Source organism: Engraulis encrasicolus, chromosome 20 (assembly GCF_034702125.1).
Source record: "Engraulis encrasicolus isolate BLACKSEA-1 chromosome 20, IST_EnEncr_1.0, whole genome shotgun sequence".
In the NCBI taxonomy this organism is placed as follows: Eukaryota; Metazoa; Chordata; class Actinopteri; order Clupeiformes; family Engraulidae; genus Engraulis; species Engraulis encrasicolus.
Window position 1 is genome coordinate 23,261,089 of NC_085876.1, and position 23,951 is coordinate 23,285,039.

Below are 23,951 nucleotides of genomic sequence, written 5' to 3' on the forward strand. Positions count from 1 at the left end.
TAGGCCTACTCATAGCCCATTTGCGAGAGTACTTATACTGTACTTTAGATTTTAAAGGTGCACTGTGTAAGAGTGTGGCCAGGTACTGCTGCTTATTGAAACTGTGCTGCCTATAAGTATCTTTCCATGAATATTTAAAAAAATATTATGTACTTGTACTAGTATGGCCAAAGTACGGTCAGTTTTGCAGCTGTGGTGGACCATGGAGAAGATCCCCCTTTTCATGTATGAAAAATGCAATTCGTCCAGTCATAATGAATACTTACAATTTGATGGTGGTGGTAAGTATTCATGAAATAGGTAATTGTGAATGGGTAGCATGAATTCTCAAAATAAACAACTACAAATCTTACTCTGTGCACCTTTAAAAAGTTAGTACTTAGTACATTAACTTGAGTAAAAATGTTGGTGTACTACTTGTACTTTTACTTGAGTGATGTTGCAGGGTTTTGGTACTTATACTTTAGTTACTAAAGTAAAGTTTAGTAGGCTCTTCCACCTCTGCATTTTACAGGCTGGCTGACCCTTACCCGTACTCTCCAGCAGATGGCAATATGCACCATTCTCAAAAATATTTTCTTACAATGTTCCAGCGAAGAAAAACAACAACCTGTGAACCACAGGTCTGTGCTGTCAGCAATCACATGATTTTAAGCTTGTGATGATACGGAAGTGTTGGAAACTGAAGAAAGTACTGCCGTGCATGCTAGAGCTTTCAGTTTGTTTCTTTCCTTCGCAACAGATCTGCGTTGGAAAATATGGGTAGCTACATCTGGACTCTGTGCGTTGTTCTGAGTGTGTGGCTATGCACGTCTGGAAGTACAGCTTCGTACACACCAGACTGGGCCAGTTTGGACGCACGACCACTGCCAAAGTGGTACGACGAAGCAAAAGTCGGAATTTTTGTGCACTGGGGTGTTTTTTCTGTTCCAGGGTTTGGCAGCGAGTGGTTTTGGTGGCACTGGCAAGGTGACAAAAATCAAGCGTACGTGGATTTCATGACAAAGAACTACCCCCCTGGCTTCACCTATGCAGATTTTGCACCAGACTTTCGTGCTGTATTTTTTGACCCAAATGAATGGGCTGATCTCTTCGCTGTTTCTGGTGCAAAGTAAGTAATGCGTGCATACTGTGCGACTGTGTGTGTGTGTGTGTGTGTGTGTGTGAGAGAGAGAGAGAGAGAGAGAGAGAGAGAGAGAGAGAGAGAGAGAGAGAGAGAGAGAGAGAGAGAGAGAGATAGAGAGAGAGAGGATAAAACGAAAACACTGGGACCAAGATTGAGAGAGGGGAAGGGAGCTGTGCAGGGAAAGTTATTCAACAACTGTAATGCATTAGGCCTACTGATTACATGTTAGGCCTACTGTCTTTTCCCCATTGACATCGAGAATGACAATGAATGTGGAGTTTTATTCTTGGTATGAATGATGTGATATGACCAATGTCACACGTTTACTCTCTGTGTAGCCCATGTGTACGATCCACTCCCTCTTTTCCAGATATGTAGTTCTGGTAACTAAACATCATGAGGGTTTCACCAACTGGGGATCCCCCTTCTCCTGGAACTGGAATTCTGTTGACACTGGGCCACACCGAGACCTGACAGGGGAGCTGGCTGATGCTGTACGGAACAGGTCAGTCAAAGGTTATGTAGTAGTGCATGCTTGTAATCTAAGGTAGGCACACTGCTCTGGGGTGAATTTCTCAAAACCAAAGTTGCTAACTACATTAGCTACTTTGCTGTTTTCAGTGCATTTTCCCATTGGTAACTACCGAAGTTGCTAACAGGCTAACAACTTCTCTTTTGAGAGACTCACCCCAGGGCTTGTGCATACAATTGTTTCCCACAGACCAAAAAGCATTGTGTGGTGCTGTGGGCAAAAACCTGGTGGGCAATCGTCATTCCGACATACCGTCATTCAGGCATGACATCACTGCGACATCGCGTCATTCCGACAGTTTGTTACCACCATCCGACACCTTAATATCACAATTACGACACTTGTGGGGAGCTGTCCATGCTCGTGGTGCTGAATGTTTCCGTGGAGTAGCGACACTTTCAACTCCTACATGGCCTGGCGCGCCAGGGTCTGTCCATGGTGCTGAAATCATGGCACTCTAGCCAATAATGTGGCCACTGTGAGCTTCGTCAAACTTTACCTAGGCCTACTAGTAGGTGGAAAACAATAATTCATAGCACCCGAGAAAATGTCACTGTTGTAAAAATGACAGAGCCTATTTTCAATTTCAGTTCATTGTTAAGTATTACATGCAACTTCAATGAAGTTCATCCACATGTGTATCACAAAACAATAACCCACGCGGCGGCGGGACTATTTCGATTATATTCCTTCCAAAAAATGTCTGAATGTCATAGGGCTGCACGATTATGGAAAAAAACAGGATCACGATTATTTTTGTCAAAATCATAATCACGATTATTAATCACGATTATTGATTTTTGCAGATCTTTTTGAAAATTGTAACAAGATAAAATATAACCAAGAATGAATTACATATGGAATGAGCAAATTAAAAATTAATTGTAATAATTATGTAAAGGCAATAGCATGAAACTTAACTGGACAGATTTCTGGCCAGAAACACCAGCCTGTCAGTATGTTCTGGCTTCAAGGACGCTCTCAAAAGTAGGTCACTATTGCCACGATTAAATCACGATTAAAATCATGAGTTCGATTTCACTATTTTATCACGATTTTGATTATTTTTCGATTAATTGTGCAGCCCTAGAATGTCACAAAAATCTGTTCTTTGCAGTAATTATACCAAACGAAAAAAGTATCCACATAGCGGAGAGATGTGTGTTCTTCCTCCCGGGGATTCGCGTTTCACTGAGTCTAATAACTTTTAATTCCCCGACGATTTAGGCCACAGTTCTTGTTAGGAGATAGCCTAGTTTACTTCATGTTTCACCGATAATTTTTGGCTCGTTGAAGGCGTTGCGGAGTCCATGACGACACTTTTTCATTCAATGACCACATGGACAGAGTGACTGAGCTCATCTTGCACCTGTTCGTCCCCCTCGGGGATCGAACCTGCGGCCTCGTCAACTACAACGGTCCATAAAATGGGAGGCACAGTATGATACCGCTGAACTAAAGGACCAGTCCCCCAGCCCAACGGCATCGACACTGTATGAAGCTTTGGGAGGGAGGTTTTACCAACGTTCCACGCCAACTCTGCTAGTAAGCCTCCGTTACACTCTCCCCTTAAACCTCACTCCCATCCGGGTCACGGCACCACTGTGACTGAGGTCATCGAACCTGCGTCATTATTCTCAACATCAGTTGATTTCCTCGTTGGCTTGACATGGAAATCCATTCAGGAGTTTGTCCCCAAAAACCTTGGGCAAGTGGTACTATGCATGTATCAGCCAATGTCATGTACAGTATATGTGCTGCTGTTTATCAATTTGTGCTCGACTGTTTTTTTTTCCTGTGGTGCTGCACCACAGAATGATGTATGGGGAAACGGTGGAAGTTATAGCTGTGAACTTGTGCTGCTGCTCCTCAGGTCACTTCACTATGGTGTCTACAACTCCCTGTTTGAGTGGTTCAACCCCATGTACCTCAGTGACAAGAAGAATGGCTTTAAAACCCAAGAGTTTCCTCGGAATAAACTACTCCCTGAGCTCTACAATCTTGTCATAAGGTCAGTGGAATTCATCCAGACTTTTGTGGCCTTAGTGCAATGTAGGTTCAATGAATGGTCATAAAATTGCTCACATTTGTGCTGACCTCCTTAAAGTGTGGTAGGAAAGTTGTTGTTGTTTTTTTTCAAAACAATGTGTGACCAAGCCATTGTAAAAGTCAAAAGGCTGATATGTGCTACGCAGGTATAAACCCGAGCTGATCTGGTCTGATGGCGATTGGGAAGCCCCGGATACCTACTGGAATTCTACAGAGTTCTTGGCCTGGCTCTACAACGACAGCCCAGTCAAGGTAGAATGAGCCATCCCACAGAATTGCACACATTGACATAATTGTTGGGGGTATTAACATCCAAAAACAATGTTATGTTATGCTAAGAAACATGGATGACTTTGCATTTTGTGTCTTCACACATATGAATTAAAAGTTTCATGTCTAGGCACACTGCTTTTTGCACTTCAGTTAAGTTTTTTGTTTTGGCAATGGATGTTTTGAATAGATTTTGTCTTTTATTTTGACAGTGGATGTTGTATTTCATTTTGACAGTGAGTGTTGTCTATTTTGTTTTAAAATTGGATGTTTGTCTTTTATTTTGATATTGGATGCTGCCTTTTTTTCTTTTACATTTTCATTTTGTTTTTATAGTACACGTTTGTTTCAACCGTGGATGTTGTCTTTGATTCTATCGATTGTTTTGACAGTGAATGTTTGTCTTGTATGCTGTGTTTTGATTTGACTGTAGATGTTGGGTATTTCTCAAAACCTAGTCTGCACACTTCCAAGTGTGCTCAGCCTAATTAGTCACGCACAGTGATTGGGTACTCTTTGGTGAATTCTATGGAGTATCCAATCACTAGGCGTGACTAATTAGGCTGAGCACACTTGGAAGTGTGCAGACTAGGTGAGTAGTGTGAGAAATACCCAACGTTGTCTCTTGTTTGTTCCCCCTTCCTGTCTGTTCCAGGACGTTGTTGTGACCAATGACAGGTGGGGGGCGGGGTGTGCCTGTAAGCATGGAGGGTACTGGAACTGTGCAGACAAGTTCACCCCTGGAACCCTCCCCAAGCATAAGTGGGAGAAGTGCACGTCCATAGACAACCTCTCCTGGGGCTACCGGAGGAACATGAGGATATGGGAGCTGATGGACCTGCCTGCTATCGTCAAGGTGATTTTTGTTTACTACAGTAACTCAAATAATAGTTACACAAAGTACGACGGTTTTATTTCTTCACCTGCACTGAACATTCAAAGCTATTTAAAGTATGTTTCTTAATCTTCCATGCATTGCCAGAGGCCGGACAGACATTAAAGGTGCACTGTATAATACTTTTGATAGTTTATTTCCAGAATGGATGCTGAATTCATGCCCATTCACAAATGTTACCCTTTTTGATGAATTTCACTAACCACTACCTTCAATTTTTAAGTATTCATTATAACTGGGAATTTTTTTGACATTTTAAGCTGCAAAACGTACTATACTTTGGTCATACTAGTAAATGGTATTTCATTATTTCGTAAATGTTCATGAAAAGATCAAATTCGGCGATAGGCAGCACAATTTCAATGAGCAACACAATTGCAATACCTGCTCTTGCCACCATTCTACACAGTGCACCTTTAAATCGCAAGACAGGATACATATAGTACGAAGAGGAGACAGCTGTTACACTTGTAACACTATCAGTAACAAATAGCAATAAATGACATCTCACCTAGCCCCTACTATGAGGCTGTTCCTCAATTGGTAAAGCCTCACAAATAAATACAGTGTCTCTTAGGTGCTGTTTCCACGTAGCAGGATATTTTTTTAGCAGGGTATTTTTTTTCTCCTGCTAGGTGTAAACGCAACATGTGGATAAAAAAAATCCTCCATTGTAACAAATGCGTTTCAGACCCCTAAACAGGATATTTTTTTCTCCTGCTATTTTTTTCTCCTGCACCTGGATTTTTAAATATCTGCTACGTGGAAACGGAAGGCCAAAACCAATGCAAAACCAATACAAGCAGGAGAAAAAAATATCCACATATAAAAATATCCAGCTACGTGGAAACGGCACCTTAATTACATGTGTTTCAGGACCTGGTGACGACCGTGGCCTTGGGTGGCAACTACTTGCTGAACGTGGGGCCGACCCCTGACGGCATGATCCCTGCCGTGTTCCAGGACCGCCTCATGGGGCTCGGCGCCTGGCTCAAGGCCAACGGAGAGGCCATCTACGCCAGCCACCCCTGGCGCGTGCAGACTGAGAACTCCTCTCTCCCCGTGTGGTAAGGATGCTGATAGTGATTAAGTGATGGGCCAGCCGTGGCCTAGTGGTTCAGGACAGGAGTGGACTTAACATCAGAAGGTTGCAAGTTCGATTCCCACCCTTACCTCTCCCTACACCTCCATTCATGGCTGAAGTGCCTTTGAGCAAGGTACCTAATCCTGCATTGCTCCAGGGACTGTAAAGTCAATTCTCTTCTTGGAGCAGGCGTCACTCTTAATTATTTAATCTCTGCGGGTGCTGGCCCAAATATTAAATTCAATGTTTCAAGAAAGAGGCCGCACCTTGCATAGCAGTGTTTTTATTGCACAAACGTGTTTTGGCGTGTGCCTTCTTCAGTGTGCACAGCTCAGTGTAGCATAATGTAATGTAGTGAAGCACAATAGGAAAATTGTATTAATATGGAAATGAATAACTATGTCCTAGTAAATGAAACCAGAGAACTCCTCTCACCCCATGTGGGAAGGACAATGACAGTAATAAAATTATATTAACATGGTATAGTGATCAGTAATCACGTCAGTAATCATGCCCTGACATGTTCGGCCAAAAAGGTCCTTTCTTCCTGTGAAGTAAACAGGCTTGCTGATAATAGTAAAATCATGCACAGTCATGAAATTCTATTAACATGGTAATAATAACCATGCCCTAGTAAGTGCAGTCACAGAACTTCCCTCTCCCCGTTTGGTAAGCACGCTGATTATAATAGTCATGCACATTAACCCATTTTAGCCTAAGCCCTTTTCGGGAAAGGTGCCCTCTCCCTGATAAAACCGAAATATCTCAGCCTCCGAAGCACATAAAGACATGCAATAAGTTGCATTTAAAAGCTAGAACATTCATTTTGCACTAGGATGTGTTCATTCAGCTCTAACCTACCCACATTTTTAATAAAACAACTCAAATCCCAAGAACTTGAATGCAGTGCATTTGTCGCTCCAGGACACAATGGGTTAATAACACAGAATTAATATTGTAGTAAACATGGCCTGGCACGTGCCGATAGAGAACTTCTCTCTTTTCATGTGACCAGTATGCCGATTATAAAAACATTAATCGCTCAGTAATAATTATTTCCTGCCACATGAAACCAGCGGAGTATTCCAAGCACCTGGCTCAGTAGTAAACCAAGTTAAGTTAAACCTGAGGCAGTGGTACATCATCTAATTATACAAGAGCCGGGTGTCCTCATGTCCTCAACTAAATGTCACCTGTGGATTATCTATTGGCAGGTTTACCACATTTTGTTGGCTAAGTTAGCTTGGTTTATAACCATGTTGGAGCCTGAGAACGCCTCTCTCCCCATGTAGGATGTGATTATAATAAAATCATATACAGTTACAACGTTATGTTAACGCAGTAGTAACCATGACCTCATTAATTCAGCTGGAGAACTCCTCTCTCCCTGTGCAGTCAAGATTACATTACATTACATTGCATTAGTAAGGGTGGGGATTGAACCTGCAACCCTGTGATCTGAAGTCCAACTCCCTAAACATTACACTACACCTGTCCCAGTGATGGTAGATAAAGATAAAGATGGACTCTTAACTTTGTGATGATGCACAGTAAATGTTATACTTCCATGTCCAAAAACTGTTACAAAAGTCATATTAACATGGGAATAACCACGCCCAGACAGCACCTCTCTTACTCTGTGGTAAGGACTGAGTCTGTTCAAAATATATTCACTATGATGCACTACCAAGCTGTTCACGATAGCTGTATGTGTCCGTAGGTACACCTCAAAAGACTCCAGTGTGTATGCCATCGTTATCGGGAAACCCACCGAGTCCATGTTCCTACTCAAAACACCAGTGACTAGCAAAAACACAGTGGTAAGTTCCTTAAGCAGTTTGAATCCTGTAATTGTATCACTGTTCTGTTTCAGAGCAATTCTATCCCACTTTCAGAAAAGGTTGCTCAATTTGTTGTTGTTGTTGTTGTTGTTGAATTGCTTCCTGGCTAGCTGTGTAAAAGGGGTAAAAAACAAAAAATCTTAGCAGCCTGTTTGTAATGTGAGTATAATAGTTTGTAGAATATGCGTAATAGTTAGTAGAATATACCATCTACTGCAGGTGTACCTTTTCCAACTTGGGGCTCACTCGAAATTGTCAAAAATGTTCGGGACCCACCTCTGACCGAATTAAGAATAAAACTCAAATAAATCAACAGCAACACACACCAAAATATGATTATTATTTTTGGAAAATGATTTCAAGGCCCACTTGGAATACCTTCAGGGCCCACCAGTGGGCCCTGGCCCATATGGTGGGAACCACTGATCTACTGTATAGGTGGCACAGTTCACCACTTGGGGCTCGAGCTCACAACCGCCCAGCAACACTCTTAAGGGAGCACAGGTATGAAACTACTGATCTAACTAACAACAAATTTGAGGATATTTTTTCTAGGACCTCTTGCGACCCACCTGCAATACCGCCGCGGCCCATAGTTTGAGAATCACTTAAGTAGAGAAACTTTATTGATCTTTATTGAACTTCATTCATTCTGTGTCTACGTATAGGTGACAATGTTGGGGTACTCCACCCCGCTGAAATGGGAACCCCAGAGCCCCTCAGGCCTGGTGGTCCTCCTGCCTGAGATACCGGACTCCGCTGGACACGCCTGGACCCTAAAGCTGGAGGGAACGTCATGAGTAGTGTGTGTGTAAACATAAGTGTCAATCCTGAGTTCAACCTCTGCCACTAGTATGACCCCTAACCAGCGATAAATCATATGATTGGTTTATGAACCGACACCAGATGGGTTGAAGCGGCGACTTATTGAAATCATGTGAATCAGAAGGAAGATACTATTTTTTGGCAGCGGGGTGTTTTACTTCCTGTACCTGGGATTGGCACACTTGTTTTGTGAGGCTCTCGGGGAAAATCAAGGGGAACTTCCTTGAATGCCTTTTTTTTTTGATGATTTCCAAAAAAATGAGTTTGCAGAGTGTGGGGTGATGGCAGTGTGTGATTTTCATTGATGAGTGGTTGATTACACCACTTTGAATTATGGAGCCTGAAGTTCACCAAAATGAAAGTTAAAGAGGAGAAGCATTCCCTGTATTTTTTGCAATGAAGATTGTTTTTTACCCACTTAAATGACTTTCATCATTTTACACGCAGTAGATTCAAGTCGTTCTGAAACGTTATTCCGTTGCCTGTGTTTGTTAGTGTGTCTGTGTGGGGGGGTGGCCATTTGAATGGGTTTTAAGAATGTAAAAAAATGCACTGGACATGCACAGGTGTGTTCCAACTTGAAATGGTGAATAGTAGTTGTAGACAGGAGCAACGATGATGGTACCACTTGGTCCATATTAAAAACAGGAGTTTCTGGAATTGGGTTGAACTGAGGTGTGGCCTGAAAGAGGGATGTACTTTAAAACCATCTAAATGCCTATTCTTCCCTGCAAAGACAAAGTGCTCTAACTATGCGACCATAGAAAGAAGCAACAGGTTTGGCAACAAGACGACAGGGATGACACAGAGATGAGTCAATATCCAGTTTAAACTCAGGTTTGACAAATTATACAGTAACTGCCGTTTGTCTGTGTTAGGCAACACTATTGGACGGGGCGTGGAATTTTCCAGTCAATTATGACCACCTATCAAAGAGCAGAATTCAGAGAGATGTGCACGTATGGAACTGAGTAACATGCTTTTTTTTTTCATTGATTTGTATTGGAATGATGTGAAATAAATTTGTCTATTTTTGCATTGCAGTGAACTGTTTCATGAAGTTATTGGAATTCAATTACTTGAGCTGTGTTAAGGCCAGGCAATGATGATCTCAAGTGGGTTTTATGTGCACTTCTCCTGTAATTGGTTTGAGTGTTTTGTATCATCCAAGCTAGAGGAGTTGCTACAGGTATTGGAGACCTGCAAAAAAAACAGGAGGTTGACTTCCGATATACGTTATGTAATATTACATTAAAATAACGGTATCTGCACATTTTTGATCACCCAATTTAGTACTTTTTAAGATCATTTTAAGACCGTATGATGAGGAAAAATTAAGACCACCACACGGAGAGAGAGAGAGAGAGTGTGTGTGTGTGTGTGTGTGTGTGTGTGTGTGTGTGTGTGTGTGTGTGTGTGTGTGTGTGTGTGTGTGTGTGTGTGTGTGTGTGTGTGTGTGTGTGTGTGTGTGTGTGTGGGAATATAATATAATAGTTAAAATGACTATTACATTGCTATAACAAAGTCATACATATAATAACAATATACTATGACTATTGTGCTATTACAGTATAGCCTTGTGCAAACACATGTTGAGGGTGATTTTAAAATCAGATATGGACATGCCCATAGACAGCCATTCTAAAGCTGGTTAAGGCGAAATCCAAATTAGCCACATAACAGAGAAGGTAACTACAGCTAATGAACTTCCATCCTCCGGTCCACAAGACAAAAGAAGACGAAATGAAACAATACAGACTTGCAGCTGTGCAACCTCAGCTTTCTGGCATACTACTTTGTATAATACACTCAATATATTTGCATTCAGTCGCACAGTCAGATTAAATGTCTCAACACAATTTTGTACATCATAAAAACATCAATCTTTGTATCGGTACAAAGCCAGAAGATTTTATCCAAAGCGACTTAGTTATTTGTGTACAGATTATTTGTTACAGTCCCTGTAGAAATGTGGGATATAGGTGAGGACACCTCAGCCATGGAAGTATGACTCTAAATACTACTACGGAATTCAAACCTTCAACTTTCCGAGCACAAGGCCATTTGGCCATTAGGCCTCACCTTAGGTGTTTTTTTGTTCCCACAGCTACAGTATTACATGCTTTTGCGTTGTGCCTGCAGTCTATTCAGAAGACTGCAGATGTACATCAACCCGTGACTAACTCTAGGGGTTGTTCCAAGAAGCTGGTTCAGTAGTAGGCCTACACCAGGTTAAGTTGACCTTGAGTTTGTGGTAAAATCATCTGATCAAAGGGCTTGACGTCCTAATTCTCATGACTTTTCTGTAGATTAACCTAACGAGGGTCATCACTTCGCCATGTTCATGGGATACTCCCCTAGTTGAGTGCATCAAATGGCAACTCACTAGTTTCTGTGCTTAGTGGCTTTCAGTGCCACTGCTAGTAAATCGTTTTAGTTGACATTCTTCAGACACTGCCAGAATATTATAAGATATACACAATGTGTCATAGCAGCTTTATTAGTTTTTACTTCCTTTACCAATGTCACACGACGTCAAATATGCTGTTCACAATAAGATGCCGTGACAGACACACACAGAGAAAAAAATAATGTGACCCAAGATGAGCAGTGACACTATATGCAGGCCTTTCAATCATCAGGGGAAAAAAACCTCTCTGGATTACATACAACTTGCACACAGTAACTGTGAGGTGAAAACGTGTGCGCTCTCAAGTGTTTTCCTGGCCATACTCCATGGCCATACCTATAAAACAATACACAACTCCCCAACCCTCCCCTGTAAAAACAATTTTCCAAACACTATTTTACGGTCGAGGATGTACTGCACCACACTAACTCGGAACTATGGGGCAAAATGTGTCCATCTTCATTGGAGATAACTTAAAAAAACATCAATATTCAACATGATAGTGAGACAACAGGAGGGCCCTGGAGAATTACAGAGGTAAAAAGAGAGATACTATAAAAGTCATGAGGCATTTCCAGAAGATGATAGAGTTAGGACATAGACATAGTAAACTACAATTGCTTTTATCCGAAACACAAAAACACATCTTTTCATCACCTTGATTCAGTTTGTGACCACAGCTGTTTAAAAAAAAAATAGGACAGCACATGGCGAGGAATGGCATATGTGGGTGCCATCCACCAAAGAAGCTTCTCCCACTGCCTGCCTGGACACAAAAAGTCCTGCCAAGAGTTTGTTAATAAGGCTAATGAGACTCGTACTCTGAGGTCATGATCCCAAGATCAATCATTTTAGAACTGATAGCATCAAAAATGTATGGTGTAAGACAAAAAAATACATGGTGTCTAAAGTGAAACATGGTAGAGATACAGCTCTTATCTGGGACTGCATACATACTGCTTGTGTTTGAGGGTTTTTTCCATTGATTAAATCATGAATATATAGATGTATTGCTCTACGAATAGCGAATATGTTGCCACTACTCATTGACCTTCATTGTTTTTCATTGTGTTGCTTTCCATACTTACTATGACTCTAAAACATACACCTAAGGCCAAAGTTGATTTTCTGAAGAGGTGAGAGTGATTCCGTGATTAAGTATGACACCTGATCTGTGTATTTGAAGTGATTTGAAGTCAAAGTCAACATTTAGAGAACAAAAATAAAGTCACACGCTCATAACAAGGTCCAACATTTATATGTTTATTTTTGATGGAGAGATATTTATATTATTTATATACTTATACATATAGAAATCTATGTATTTTGCAATGGTTTCACAGAAGAAAACAGATTGACCACAGCATATCAACACAATGCTCACATGGACAGAAGCTTTTTTTTTTTAGAGGGACGACCAACAGAGGTGAAAATAGAAAGGAAATGTATCTTTTAAAAAAAAGTCTTAAATCAGTATATCCACAGTTTATCTCTTCGTACCTCCTCTATATAGCAGACTCCACCTATACAATCACATTGTAATTGTCACTAGTACAATCATGCTGTTCTTTATATAATAAAGTCAAAACTACAAAATGTTTTTAAAGATAAGCTCTATTTGCTTGAGGTTTAAACTAAAAGTTTCAGATGGGAGTAGATGGGGGAAGCAGACTTGTTTTTTTGCTCCGACCCGGAGTCCAATGTCATATGGAGTTTCAGACAGTTCATTCTTTCACAATCTCAGTCTTGGACTTGAACCCCCTGCCTCTCCCATCATCTCCCCTGTGGCACATTGGTGGTGTGTGGGAACCACATACAGACTCCATGATGAATGAACTAAACCTTTTGATCTCGACAACAAAGAAAAAAAAGAATATCTTAATAATTATAGTAATATCAACTAAAAAAACCTGCAACACTCACTTGACAAAACTTCTCAGCGAACTACAGAAGGAAATAGAAGAAAATAAAATACAGTTTAAAAAAAAAGAACGAGTGTAATCAATGTATAAAAGTAGACCCTCTCGACCCATCCTAGTTCAGATATCTGAATCGCATCTCTGACCTGCAACCCCCTTCTCCACCACCATGTGGAGGGGAGGGCACTCTCTGCTTCTCTATGAAGAAGTATACAGGACATGACTAGATGACTAGACGTCATGCAATGTTTTTTACTGGCCAGCAATATATTTTCTGTGTTTCATCGTTTTTCAAGACAAAATGATCATGGTCCCACCAGTAAGTTAAGTGTGGTGTAGGGTTTTGTGCTCTGCTGTGCTGGTCACGGGTTGGCCAAGTGCTTCGATGTCTAGGGCACCAGGCAGACACAAACAGCGACAGCTTTGTCCTTGCTCCCATTTAAGTTTTTCACAGAACCTTTCTTTCGTTGTCATTAGAACATTTTCTGAGCTGAAAACGAGGTCAGAAGGACTTTGAAGTAGCAAGAAAAAGCCAACAATGTCATAGCAGACATTCAAGCTCACTTCCGCCCTCTCTCTCTCCCTCTTTCTCTCTCTCTCTCTCACACACACACACACACACACACACACACCAGAGTGGGCTTCTGACAAGCATGTACTTCTGTCATAGTCTTATCGCTGCAGTGGTCAGACGCCAACAGAAGATTAGATTATAATGGCTGAACATTCGTGGCTATCTCTTTCTCTCACCCACTCTCTTACAGGCAAGCAAAGGAAGATGGTGTTCCTAGCACCTCCACACACCTGATTTAGCAGCTCGCAAATCACATTCGTTGCGGTTTCGTTTTAAGTTCAAGTTTTATTTTAAAGAGGAGTTGTAACCACACTCCTCTGTAGAGCCCAATTGAAAAGTCACTAATACAATATGTACTTAGGTCACAGGCCTAGAGGTATAGTGTTTTCCATCTAGACCTCAATTCAACCTATGAATGTATACAAGAACATTGATTTTTTTCACCGATGCACCCGGCGTTTCTGCGCGTTTCTGCTCAGGCCTGTAGCAAATACAGGCCGCGCCAAGAAACACGACAATAGAACTATAATGTGCCTTGTGAAAAATAATTATTTGTTGTTATTCAAGTTAATATTTCACATATTGCACAAACAGCAATGCAGCAATATAAAGTCATGACAAAAAAATTGAAAAGGTTTTCTACAGAGGGCAAGTGCAAAACTTGCAATCCACCCGCCAACCCCACCCCACCCCACCCCACCCCACCCCACCTACCAATCAACCCCAAACCCCATACACAGAGACACATATTTAGACATAGTATTTGGACAAAAAAAGTTTACAAACATACACGTCATTAACCTTCAAGCTTATGTCTAAAGGTGTGTGCACGACTACCGTGACAGGAGGCATCAGTGCCTTGCTGTACAAGTGTCATTGAAGTCTCTTAGTCCTTCTCTTGACCCCTCCCTCCTCTCCATGACAAGTCTGTATCCTTGTTCTGGGTCTTGCATTTTAAGAGGTAACAACCAAAGCCACCCCTTTACACTTTACCATCATTAACAAGAGTTTGCCTGAGGCATTTTTTAGTCCTCAGTGTAAGTACATGAGATAAAAAGGGGGTTCAAGGCCAGGGTTTGTCAATGTCAAATGTCATGTTCCTCTCCACATGTCCACTGGAGGGGCGGTCAAGTGGCGTGGTCCCCAGCTTCTAGCTGAAGGCCAGCGGTGCTCAGGGGTGCACCTTGAAGGCCAGCAGCTGCTCGGAGTGCATGTTGTTGAGGGAGCGCAGGTCGGGCAGCTTGAGCAGCAGCTTGGTGAAGATGGCCGCCTCGTTGGGGTGGTTCTTGGTGATCAGGCTCCTCAGCGCACGGATCAGGGTCTCCTGGAGCGCCTCCACGGAGTTCACGTTCTCCAGCCCCGAGCGATCTGGTGGGGGTAGGATAGGGAGGGGGGATGGTTAGTACTACTGAAGGGACAATAGTGAAGCAAGCAGTGCACTGATGCCATGAAGTGCAGGTCCTTGCAGGAAATTTGTGGAAAAGGCAGTGTGATTTTATGGTTCCAGTGTGTTCGTATGTATGTGTGACATCTTAGAATGTGGGTTTTCCTATTAGTCTCCAGTTCCTCCAGTTCCAGTTCCAGCGCGTTGTCTCGCTGCATCAGTTATCTGTTATCAGTCACTGGACATTTGGAGAAACAACACTATGCATGCTAGAGTGTGCACCTGTATGTGTGTGTGCTTATTTGTGTACCCGACGAGATCTGCACTACAAGTGTGTACATGTGTGTACGTATGTGTCTCTTTAAGTACCGGCAGAGACCAGTGTGTGTGTGTGTGTGTGTGTGTGTGCGCTGATGTGTATGAATGTGATGGGTCTGTGCGTACCTGCGGAGACTAGCACCACAGCGGTGAAGAGGCTCATCTCCTCCTCACTGAGTCCCAGCACCAGCAGCTTCTCGCTGAAGTCCAGCATGGAGTTGAGCAGGTCCCCGGCACCCATAGAGCGCAGCGCCTCCACCGCGTACTTCTTGCCGCTCAGGAACGTCACCGTGCGCTCCTTCAAGTCGAACAGGGACACGAAACGCACCACCAGGACCTGCGGGATGATGGGAAGGCAACAGAAAAAGTTTTTTTTATAAAATTTCAACAACTGAGGATTGAAATTTAAACATTTAAATTTACATTTCAAAAACTGAGGATAAGAACATTCTGGTGTGTATAGGCACTACCTAGTTGAGCTGACAACTGATAACAAAAAGCCTTTATTGGGAAATAAAAAAAAAACATTTTAATTTCCTTCCTTAAAAAAAACTAGGTCAGTGCCCTGCTGTTGATTGTCTTTGTTTGCTTTGCCTGGCAGGTCAGGTAGGCTCGGCTGCCAAGACCAGAGTTGCTTCCTGGTGATATAGTTTAATAAGTGACCAATCAACATCTGACTTTTATTATGGCCCAGAGGGGATAACGTGCCCTTTTACTGCCTCCAGTCATGGGATCAGAGTCAAATTAAAAGTCAACAATCCCCTCTGGAGAGGTTGACACATGTTCAGGCCAGGCCAATGTCAATGTTTGATACCAAAACAACTATTCACGGGAGGCAGAAAGTGGTGAATAATCCTTCCAAAATGTTAACATTTGGAGAGTTAATGAGGTCGACTGTGTTCAGTAAACATGTTTTGCTGCCAAATAATGATGGTCAACAATGTCAAGGTCAACAATGATGGTAAACATATTTGCGTGGTAACTCGTGGAGGTGAGGAATTAACTTTAAAATCCTTCCTTTGAGCTTCTTTAATAACAACACCTCTTAATATCAATAATTATTGAATGATTAGTAATCAGTAATTGTTACCTCAAAAGGTTTCACTGTGGAAAAGTGACACCCTGTTACAATTACAATTAACAGTTAGGTTTGACTGTAATTGTAGCACTGTTTTGATTTTCCACTGTGTTAAAGTGATTCCTCTTGAAGTAGCTGCACCTTTTTCAAGGTGTGCAGGCCCGCCCTCTCTATTAGCTAGGCTGCTTAAACCCTTTTTAAGACCCGATACTTCAGTTTGTGATACAAGCACCCAAATTGGCACAGTTGACCCTTAGGCATTACTATTTTCAATAAATTTGCGGGCCACAAAAAAATCAAGATGGCTGCCCATTTTCCAAAATGGCCTGATGAGGTCACCTATCTGCCTAGCTATATCCTGTTCTCACCTCAAAGGTGCCGGCTTTGAGCAGGCTGACTTGGTCGTGCTGGGAAAGGTCTTGGAAGCCGGGGATGCGCTTGGCGAACTCCACCACCTCGCGCACGGCCGGCGTGAAGCTCATGGAGAAGTCCTCCCAGATGCTGTGGCCCGACTTCTGGGGGTCCACGTACGGCGTGGTGTTCATGGGACACACCTGGTGATTAGGGTAAGGAAAATTATGTTGCATAAGGATGAGTTTAGTCTGGCAGAAAAATACACCACAAACGCCACATTTAACAAGCAACAGCATTTAGTCTAATGTGTGCACCACCAGTGTATTGCTAAATAACTATAAAGTGCTATCTGAGGCCTGTCAAAAAAGGTTGACAGCCACTAATCTAAGTTTTTTAGGTTTTTGAGAGTGCAATATCTGAAAACTGAAACCACCTCTTGCAAGTCACGCACTGTTATCCACTGCGTTTATTTTTACTCACCAGGTACATCCTGTTGCCCCCTCTCCACGCTGGTCCTCTGTATCCATTCATATCCCTGCTGTTGTTGCTGAGTGCTCTGTGTGGCATGCTGTGTCCCGTCACCGGGCACTGGCCACTGGGGGCAGCGGTGTGCATGTTATTCTGCATGGGGCAGTGTCTGGGCGCGTTGTTCTGCATGGGGCACTGCCTGGGCGCGTTGTTGTCCATCACCCTCAGCCCCTCCATGGTTGAGAAGGAGGTGGAAGAGGAGGAGGAGGGGGAGGTGGTCTGCTCCGTCTGGTTGTTGGGCACCAGCCTGCTGCTGCTGTTGCTACCGCTGCTGTTATTGTGGTTGGTCGCCGTGGTGTTGATGTTGTTGCGGTAGTTGTTCCAGGCGTCGTGGTCGCGGTTGTGCTGCCGCTCGTCCTCCAAGGTCTTGCCCTGGGTGTGCGCGCTCTCGTTGGCCGAGGGGGAGCGCTGGGACTCCTCGGCGGGGCTCGAAGGGCTGCCCTGGTCCTCCTGGTTGTACATGAAGGTGTCCTGGTGCGCTCGCGTCACCGAGCCGATCACCTCCTCCTCGCCGCTCTCCGTGCCGCTGGACGAGGCCGAGCTGGGGCTGGTGTCCATGGCCAACGAGGGCTCAGGCTCCGGGTCGGCGCTGGAATCCGATTGGTTGCTGCGAGGGGAGGAGCCCGGCGACGAGTTGGAGGAAGAGGAAGAGGAAGTGGGTGAAGCCTCTTCCACGGCCGCTACCTCCACCACGGGACACGGCGCCGGCGATGGGGTGCCTAGTGAGGGGGAGGGGTTGCCTAGCAACGAGGGAGCCGGTGGCGGTGGCAGCGGTTGGTTGACGAGGAGCTGGGTGGCAACGGCGGGGTTGTTGTTGTTCATCATGTTGTTCATGGCACTCTGCATCTCCAGCAACATGCGCTGCTTCTCGCGCTTGGGGATGCGGCCAAACCTCACAGCTAGGGGGCAGGAGAGAGTAATGCGTATTTTAAGTCACCTGGTAAGTATTACTCTCCATGTACGGGACACCAACAACCACATTTCAAACCACAATACCCAACACCCACAACCTCCTAAATTTCTGTGAAAAAATATAATAACATACCAGAGCACTACTGACTTCTTTTGGAATTATATATTTTGAGAAAAAGAGAAAGGGAGTCACACAGCAATTAATATAGACAATTTGATCTTACTTTCCACCACGACCCATACTCAATTTTGCATTGGCATCATTACTTCTCCATTTTGGCACAAACTCCTGTCTGTGCATGTGCGCGCGTGTGTGTGTGTGTGTGTGTGTGTGTGTGTGTGTGTGTGTGTGTGTGTGTGTGTGTGTGTGTGTGTGTGTGTGTGTGTGTACATGTGTGTGCACGTGGATATGTGCGTCTATGTCGTGCGTACGTGGACTTAAGGAATGTGCCACAGGATTACTGCCGGTAGTGGGCAACACATGTGAATATGTGTATATTTGAACATCTATGTGCTTAAGAGTACATGCACTTGTGTGTGTGTGCGCGCGTGTGTGTGTCCGGCCGCCCATGTGTACCAACTCACCATCTCTGGACATGCCGACCGCCAGGCACTTCTTGAAGCGGCACTGTTGGCAGCGGTTGCGGTTGATGCGCATGATGGGGCAGCTCTCGTTCTTAAGGCACTTCTTATACTGGATGTTCTGCTGGATGCTGCGCCGGAAGAAACCCTGCGGAACACGCCGGAACATTAGAACAGAAAAAAAATACCTGATGAAGAAGGAACACTAGAGCGTATCGTATGTCTGTTGGGGGCAGTTCTCGCAACATATATGAAGACACAGCCCCTATTATGAGTATGTTACAAGAATGGCAATAATAACATTGTAATGTATTACTTGAAACTCTGTGTAATGTTGAAGTGGTGTAGTAACATTGCCTATGGTATTTGTATTGTAGTATTCTGCTGGTGGAAGGGTGCATGTGGTGAGGCTGTGGCATTTTATTTACTGGAAGAACACCAAATGAAACCCATAACAGACCACAGCGACAGAAGAACGTAGGAACTCTACTATCCAAAGGTTAAAATGTCTTTCAGCTTTGTGCATGAGTGAGGGCTTCAGTGTGTTTGTGTGTATCAATTTCGGCAATGTGTGTGCGTGTGTGTCTAGTTTGGGATGGGGACAGATTGTCCCCTCTCCGAAAAAGTGCCAAAGCTTGGCATGAGCCCTGGGGTAACGTTTGAAGAACAGGTGTGTGTGTGTGTGTGTGTGTGTGTGTGTGTGTGTGTGTGTGTGTGTGTGTGTGTGTGTGTGTGTGTGTGTGTGTGTGTGTGTGTGTGTGTGTGTGTGTCTTAAGGATGCTCTCACACAGAGTGCCTGTCTGTCTGGTGCTATGTTCCAGCACCCAACTAGGTCAGCTAGCATTGGGGTTGAGCTGGCCCATATAGAAATATAACTGAACTACTTAGAAACAAACTAGTGGCTCTCTCGTGGGTACTGAGCCAGGAAGGCAAAAAAAAAAACATGCGGCAGGTGGACATGGCCCACTTAGGGGCAGAAAGATCTGGCAACCGCTGACAAACTGCTCCAGATTGTGTGTGTGTGTGTGGTGTGTTTAAAATAATGGCATGTCATCTCAAGCAACATTAACCTGCTTTTGTTTCCCAGAAACGTCCAAAAAAAGATCACGTTTTTGCCTGCAGTTTCTTCATTCCTTCAAAACTAATCATAGACCTTAGTTTGTACTTGATTTACTGTGGATGGATGTTGACTACTTATCATCTCTAGTACACTATGTGTATTATGTAAATGCTATTTGTGTGCCACTCTTGTCATTTTAACATCTGCTGCCTTTAACATCATAGGACCACAATGGAAATAAGCTTCCAAGCTTTATTGTGTTATCCTGGTTTTTTTATTTTTATTTAAGGATATGGTGCGGTTTGTATGGAAATTAATCATGCATTTGTTTTTTATATAAGAACTGAGAATGTCAAATAAAATCCTTAATTCATTCCTACTTCTGTAAGTTGTCTAAAAGAACCTGACAACTGTCCTGTGCTGTGTGCAATTACCCCATTTTAGTATTGCAGTACAGCACGCTGGCTCTCACACAGCGACAGGTTTGGCGATTCTCAAGTGACCCTCAGGCTTCAAGCTCATCCTGTTACATTTTTTTTTTTACCCGTTAGGTCTGAATGACTAAGAGGCTGTTTACACGTATGGATATTTTTGAAAACGCATTGGTTTTAGAATGCACATTACAACACCCTGGTTCTAAAAATATTCTATTAAAGGGGCTAAAACGCACCTGTCACAATGGAGTATTTTATTTTTATACAAGTCATGTTTATACGAAAACGAATAAAAAAGTACATTTTAAAAAATATTCGCATAAGTGATACTAGCATCTTAATAGCATTGTGTGACGGCGAGAGGAGCCGTGTGATGCTGAAGCAGGCTCACCTTGCAGCCTTCGCAGGCGTGGACGCCATAGTGGAAGCCAGAAGCCACATCGCCACACACTTTACACAGCAGCACCAGACCGTTGATTTCTGAGTTGCACACAAACACACACACCACAACATTTCGTTTTTAACAGCCCACATAAATATGCAATTTTGCAATGCAAATGTTTAACTGATGAATTCACTTATTTCTCTCACAGCTTTGCAAATTTACTTTGTGTTACATAATTCATACTAATTATGTTAGGCATCACTGTAAGTTCAAGAACATGGAGATGTTTAAATAACATGCAAAGCATTCATAGAGATTCAAATCGACATCCACACAAGAATATGTGTGAAAATTACTAGAAAGTAACTGCACAGAAACAATATTGAATGAAATGTGAGAGCCAGCATGCAGGCGTCCCTTTCCCCCCGCGCCTTACTTGTGATGCCACACTTGGTGCCTGCGGGGTTGCGGGTCTTGCCGGTGGCCGTCTTGGGCATGGCGGCAGTGGCCATGGTGGCCGTGGCAACCGAGTCAATCTGCTGGCCCTGCCGTTGTCTGGGCGACGGGGCTCGCGGCGAGGAGGACTGGTAGCTGCTGTTGGAACAGTCGCTGTGACATGACTCTGGACTGGAGGAGGTGCTGGAGGAGCTGATGTAGGCTATCACACCCCCTGCTGGTCAGAAGGAAACATGACAGCAGAATATGCCACCCCGGTTAGTAGATCATAGGGGCTGCCGATGGGTGTTGTGGTGGTGTTGAAGGGTGTGTGTGTATGTGTGTATGTATGTGTGTGTGTGTGTGTGGGGGGGGGCGGCTGTGGAAGTGTCTAGGTCTGATTATGTAATATACAGGTCATGGGAGTTGCAGGACCTCAACTATACATTTGCTATTTTACATAAAAAGCTGACTTTTAAAAAAGCTGACACTGACTAATAAAGTGCCCAAAATTAAGCAACCACCGCCACACAGCAACAATCAGTCATAGCTCCTGAATTCACCTTCTGACAAAAAAAATCTTTGCTGTGGTAACACAATCCATGGCTTCCATGGAGGCAAATGGTAGGCTACTTATAATAATAGCTACTACCCACAATGCAACGCGGCAGCTGGGCTCAGCAGGAGAAAGTGGACCAGACAGGCAGCCTCGTTTTTTTTCCAGCCCTGCCTGACCTGATTTCCCTTCACTCCATTCTAACTGGTTAGATAACACACAGCATTACATAATACACCAGTCTCTATTACAGGGGTGTAGACAGCCTTGACTACGACATAGTCGACTGACTAAATCAAAAACCTTCCAATTAAAAAAAAAAAAAGGTATGTCATGTGCTTCCATTTACTAAAAAGTTCTTAATAAAAAGATGGCTACTCCAGGAGGATGCATAAGGTGTAAAAGCTGTGGTCCATCTGATCTGACATCCCGTAGCTTAATGAGTAAACTAAATAGGCCAAGGGTCACGCCTATGACTCCTTAAAAACTCGCCTTTGTGTTTGTTGTTCCTGGAATTTTTGAAATAAATATTTTCAGCCAAGTATTCTGGAGAGGAAATTGTGTCCTTAGTCCAGGAAACGAACTGCAATTATGTGCTGGTTTGGTTCAGAGTTCATGGATACATTTGATTCATTTGCATCTGAACAATACTCGAATCTCCTAGGTGGGCTAGGATTTATAATGTTTGCTTGATTGAATTTGAAGAACACATTTAAACATAGTCATATATTATAGAGGGCATCAGGTACGTATACTGCAAAAGGAAGACCTTATTTTTTTGTTGATAAAACATTATGGTTATTTTGTATCCATGTGACATTAACCTGAGAAATCAAAAATGTCAATTTTGTCATACAGTTCATCATTCTTATCGTTTCAAGACTGTCAACGTGAGGACACCGCATGTCCTAGTACCAGAAAGTACCACTTTTTTGAACACGCCCCCACGTGGACCTGGTGTGTTTTCTCGACAGCCGGAGTGAGAAAGTAGGTCAGCCAGAGCCCGGCCAATGAACACCTCACGTGTATCCGCAGCTCGGCGCCACACCAGCAAGCCATGGGAAATTATGCAACAAACGCGTCACGGCGCCTCTCGGCCAATCAGAAGAGACGCAAGGCAAGCGTAAACAGAGATGCACATGGCTAGGCTGACCAGTCCATGTGAGACTGGGACCTGCAATGCCGCCCGGGCCAAATACAGTTGTAATGACAACAGAGTCCCTGACACTGTTAACCTAGATACGTTTAAAGGGTCCAATATTTATCAAAAGCCCCCAAATGTTGCTCCGCATGGAAACAGACTATCCAAACAACATTGCCGATGAATTGTGAGACAAAGAAATTCCATACAATTCTAATATTTTGCCGGAGAGCTCGAGCTACCTTGGCTATCAATGTATGGTGACATTGGATGAGCACACAGTCACTTCCATTCATACAAATTCTGCGCATTCGATAGAATTACAAGCAAAGTCCTACCTGCTTTTGTGGAATCCATGTCGTCCAACGACCGAGACCCTCTTGGTCACCTGTTTTTAGCCGTCTTTCTTGAGTTTCCAGCAACCTGAAAAGTCGCTGCTATGCGGTGAAATGAATGAAACCCTCTAATATTGCCCACGGAGACGTTCATCCACCAAGCAGCATCTATTTTCCTTTCGAATGGATGCCTGGATTTTGTCTCTTCACTCCAATAAACGATTTATCCACGACGAGTTCGACTGGGTGTCAGGTTTAGTAAAACACTTTCTATCCTCAATAACACCGGGAACAAAGGAAACTTAAAGACAGGTATCGTCTATTGCAATGGCTATTAAAAACCTACTGCACACCAATGGAACACTCGCTACAATTTCTGTGTCAAGTCTGTGGAAGAGAGCGGCGATGCAACTCCACTGACCAATGCAAGGATTGTAATAACCTCAGTGAAGCGACGGCGCTCGTTACGATACCATGTGACCCATTTCAGCAAGCGCTCCTCCTTCCGCTATCCGAGAGTTGGCAAGTGGCAACAACGTAACCCACTGACACACTTTTTAAAACTTTTACTTCTTAACTTGGGACCATTGAAGTGTATCTTTGACATCAGCATAATGGATGTGAGATGTTTTAGAAATGGCATGAGGTACGGGCTGCAAAAACAAGAGGGGCTGTTTTTAGAGTTTGGAAAAACTTTGCTATGCACGGGCTGCTCACCCACTAACTGTGCTTTGCCTGCAATAAGATAAGTAGACAGTGGAGTAGCAACAAGTCAAGTGACAGGGATGAATGAATGTGGAATGGTTGCCATGGCCTATTGAGTGTTACGCTTGTTTTGGATTGCAGAGCAGAATGCAATTCATTTAGTCTATGCCTGAAATTACTAAATGAATTACTGAATTAATGAATGAATGAATGAATGAA

At 43.3% G+C, this 23,951-nt stretch overlaps 2 protein-coding genes across 3 annotated transcripts; one reads left to right on the forward strand and one right to left on the reverse strand.

The window, feature by feature from the left end:
• The first annotated feature begins 630 nt into the window (after window positions 1-630).
• LOC134436412 (tissue alpha-L-fucosidase-like) lies at window positions 631-9,665 on the forward strand. The gene is made up of 8 exons (XM_063185614.1): window positions 631-1,111; window positions 1,497-1,631; window positions 3,532-3,669; window positions 3,854-3,959; window positions 4,633-4,833; window positions 5,749-5,939; window positions 7,677-7,776; window positions 8,466-9,665. The coding sequence occupies exons 1-8, from the start codon at window positions 759-761 to the stop codon at window positions 8,595-8,597; spliced, it is 1,356 nt and encodes a 451-aa protein (XP_063041684.1). The 5' UTR covers window positions 631-758; the 3' UTR covers window positions 8,598-9,665.
• A 2,615-nt stretch (window positions 9,666-12,280) lies between these two features.
• Window positions 12,281-23,711, reverse strand: nr1d2b (nuclear receptor subfamily 1, group D, member 2b). 2 transcript variants are annotated; one of them, XM_063185616.1, is made up of 8 exons: window positions 23,031-23,711; window positions 20,997-21,230; window positions 20,567-20,655; window positions 18,685-18,829; window positions 17,140-18,086; window positions 16,674-16,859; window positions 15,354-15,564; window positions 12,281-14,893 (listed from the first exon to the last, which is right to left on the reverse strand). In XM_063185616.1, exons 1-8 carry the CDS (start codon window positions 23,047-23,049, stop codon window positions 14,697-14,699), a joined length of 2,028 nt encoding a protein of 675 aa, XP_063041686.1. In that variant the 5' UTR covers window positions 23,050-23,711; the 3' UTR covers window positions 12,281-14,696. The 2 variants fall into 2 exon arrangements, with proteins under 2 accessions (XP_063041686.1, XP_063041685.1); XM_063185615.1 differs by having other exon boundaries at window positions 20,997-21,233; window positions 23,031-23,710.
• Window positions 23,712-23,951: the final 240 nt, after the last annotated feature.